The sequence below is a fragment of the Esox lucius genome, chromosome 3 (genome assembly GCF_011004845.1).
Source record: "Esox lucius isolate fEsoLuc1 chromosome 3, fEsoLuc1.pri, whole genome shotgun sequence".
In the NCBI taxonomy this organism is placed as follows: Eukaryota; Metazoa; Chordata; class Actinopteri; order Esociformes; family Esocidae; genus Esox; species Esox lucius.
The window spans coordinates 20,063,910-20,067,667 of NC_047571.1; the positions used below are offsets into that span (position 1 = coordinate 20,063,910).

The following is a 3,758-nucleotide window of genomic DNA, read 5'->3' on the forward strand; positions in this document are numbered from 1 at the left end:
GACTGCAACAGTAACTGCAGTAAAATGTATAATTAACAAACATTCTAAATAGATTCTGTTTCAAACAATTGGGAGATGACTTTCTCAATATGAAAAACCTTTGCCATGCTTTCGAATCATTTGACACAATAAAAATAAAATTTTAATGCAGTGGTTTTCACCTTAAGCATTCACATAACAACTAGCAGAGCTGAAAGGTAAGCAAGTCAATCTATTCACAAAAGTTATTGGAGACCAAGATGATACATTTCTGATTCACGTGTAATCCTGGGTTAATCCATAATCGAAATATGATGTTTGATGAGAGATGTAGTCATCTTCAGGTTGGCTGTCCAGAGTAATCAGACTTCATCTCTTCATATGATATCCATCTACTGGACCAGCCTGTAGGTGATGTACCTTCCTGCAGTCTCACTGGGCCTGATGATCTTCACCACCTGTTGGAACAGACAGGTCAGCAGGCTGGTCACCACAACAATAAACAACAAAATGCCTTGGTTGTTTGTGAGTCTCACCTGGCCTCTTTTAAGTCCAAAGTACCTGGCTACAGGGTCTCCTGCTTGAATCCTGGGTAGCTGGCTCTCCTTTAGTTTACTGAACATCAGTTAAGGCAGTGACTACTGAAACATTTTCATGCAGTGTGTGCCAATGTGAAAAATGACTATTTTCTTATTATGAAATAAGAAGAAAGAAAAATACTGTACAATGCATTGTATAGACATTCTGCATTCATTGCAAAAAGGATACTATCGAAGCAGCAACTCGGATAGTTCTTCTTTAGTCATCACGATGTGCTCAGGAACCAGCTAGTCAGTAAATAACAGGGAATCACATTAGGACATACACAGTGCATTGGAGGAGTTCTGGAGCCAGTGCACAGCTTTTATATTAATCAATGTGTTTCACAAGATGACTTAATGATTCATTACTAGGTTATTCTATATAAACTATAACAGGGCTGTATTGTTAGGTAGGGGAACATTCAGGAATGACAGGGATCGATGATGATAGCCTCATTTATTACGAAGTGGTGATTTTCTTATGGAATTCATTACATGTGGCTGATGCGCGAGTTCAATTTGTAGGTGAAGGGAATGGTTCTGATTCTGGTTCTCCCATCTGTTTGACAATGCAGATACTGGCCAAATTGCAGTTTGTGTGTTTGTGGCATTGTCTCCTCAATTATATTTATTATGTCAGGGAAGACAGCTTGCGGACTAATATTTAAGGTGCATTACTGTATGTGAAATTAACACTACTACAACATCCTACTTTGGTTGAGGCAGGATTAGGCAAGATGTTAGGTTTGAGTCTGGGTTATTCGAATCATCTGTCCTCACCAAGTACATTTACACAATCAGAATGTCACTTGACGGATTTCATGTACCTCATGCTCTGTAATGTTAATGAGGAGTTCCTGTTGTAGAAACTGCTCCAGGATGTATTTAGGTGCCATGTCCACCAGCGACTGCAAGGAACAAAACAAGGGAGTCAATCAAGACAAATCAAAGGGGATGACTGATCCGTTTAGGCAACTCAATCAGAACAATTACAGCTCTGTTAGAATACTATGAAAGGTAGCATTTACTTCCTCAATCAGAGGGCACAGAGTTGATGCTTGTAGTGTTATTCTTCATGTACACTGTGTTATACCAGTGTACATGGAGGGAAGAGTTGCCATAGATCGGCACAGCAGATTAGAAGATGAGCCCTGCCACACCTGTTTGGCTGAAGGGGTCATCCCCATCTGTACCACAATACAGGCACGTGTGATGTTCTCCTCCTGCATGCGCTGACAGTACATCTTTATAGTCTTGATTCCCACCTTGGGCTCCTCTGTGGGAAAAACACGTGATTAATGTGCGAACAGTTGTAGACAACTAAAGTGTCAGACAACTGACATTCAGGCTAAAAGCTGTTTTTCAGAAAATGGCTGGTGACAACTTGTAAGTTAACGTATGGCGCTTTGGCAAGTTTCTTTGTCTTCTAGGTACCTGGAAAGAAAACAAACATCTGGTCGGTCGGGTCATCGTTGTGGGCAACCAGCACAGTTAGGTCTGTCCGCCTCGGGCGCCCTTCACTTGGTTTGTCCCCAAACTGGCTCTTGAACTCATCCAGAGTCTGATCCAACTCATCCTGGGTCACTAGGTAGCCTCGGTCATGACACAACTACATTGGGTTTGAAAGGATGGCCATGGCTGTTAAAGATGAACAAATATGACTATAATAAACTATTTATTGAAATACTGAGCTTATTTTTTTATGCTCAAACTGCAAAATGATGAAATCGAGAATCCACTCTATTACAGTACAACAAAAAACAATGTTTTATAATGTACATCACCTTGCACAGGTAATGGTACTGAGCCTTTTTCTAAAGGTTGTGGCTACAGATCAGGCTTTTCTTTTAACCACATGTAGCTATGTGATGTCATCATCTTTACAGTTATGTTGCCACATCATAGTTGCTGAAAAGGAACCCTACTTTGATTGCCACCTGCCAGTGTTTGCAATGGTCAAGAAAGTATAAAAATAGCTAAATCTGAGTTTGATAGTAGGCAAGTTCTTTTTGAATGACACTTAATCTGTGTCCTCATTTTCTATACGCTGTGTCATATGCTGTGTCCTCATTTTCTGCATGCTATGTCAGGTCAGGTTGAGAAGGAATCGTTCATTTTTCAGTACACTAGAGGGAGCACTGCTGTTTGCAAAAGACCAATGGTCCCAGGACCAGTGGAAGCAAAATATAAGAGGGCTATATAAAACAAATGTGATTTATTGACTGATAAGGAAACGACATATCCCTAAATAACATTCCACTCACTCTGGAGAATTGGTGGACACCCTACAAAAAATCCCTACAATATTATAGATCTACCACCACCATATTTTAATTTAGGTTTGAGGTCCTTTTATGCTTAAGCATTCTCATTTCAACACCAAACACACAATGTGCCAGAGGTTTATTTTAGAATCTGACCAAAGCATTGCATCCAATTCAAGTGCCAATACTACTGTTTAGCATGTCATGTTGGCTGTTATTCTCACTTGCTAATATAATTAAACGTTTTGTGTACGTCATCTTCACCCTACCTATGAATGTTTACGTGTTGGTGATTGTGTCACAATTCAAATCTATATCTCTGAGATGTAAAAAAAAAATACAACTGTAAACATTCAGTTTTTTAATTATAAAATATAAAAAATACAGGTCATTTGTGTTAATGTATCAACGTGCACAAACCATCTCACCGTAATATTTTGTATATTGCATATTGAAAAAGAACGTTCGATTCGCGAGAAAGCTACCGTAGCTAATGTAACGTAGCTGTAACGTTGTAACCCGACTACCTAGACTGTAATATCAATGTACGATATACCTGCATGATGGTTTTACGGATTTTCCATAGTCTGTATGTCTCTTCTTCGTCATCCATTACGGGTTAGAACAAATCACAAATATTCACACGAGTTGTAACGCGGACCTACTACCGCTATTACTCCAAATGACTCCCAAAGCTCAACTTCCGCACTTCAAAATCATGTATGTGGATGGTCCTTATTTATGTGTCTATAAGTTTGCCTGCAATTTTTTTTAAATTGTGTTTAATATAAGGCAGACAAACTATGTTTAATAATGCAAATAATTATTACATACTTTATTTTACAAATATAATATGGCATAGCGAATCATTTGTTACGTTTAAGATGATAATATGGTAAAGAAAAACTGGCGTTATTAATTTCTTACTATGCAC

The 3,758-nt window shown here is 38.6% G+C and overlaps 1 protein-coding gene across 1 annotated transcript; it reads right to left on the bottom strand.

Moving 5' to 3' along the window:
* Positions 1-124: 124 nt before the first annotated feature.
* Positions 125-3,529, bottom strand: LOC105022321 (DNA-directed RNA polymerases I, II, and III subunit RPABC1). The gene is given in 7 exon segments (NM_001303905.1): positions 125-437; positions 516-594; positions 748-806; positions 1,388-1,468; positions 1,721-1,836; positions 1,995-2,169; positions 3,381-3,529. Coding segments are annotated over 7 exon segments (633 nt in total). The 5' UTR covers positions 3,438-3,529; the 3' UTR covers positions 125-371.
* Between the last annotated feature and the right edge of the window lie 229 nt (positions 3,530-3,758).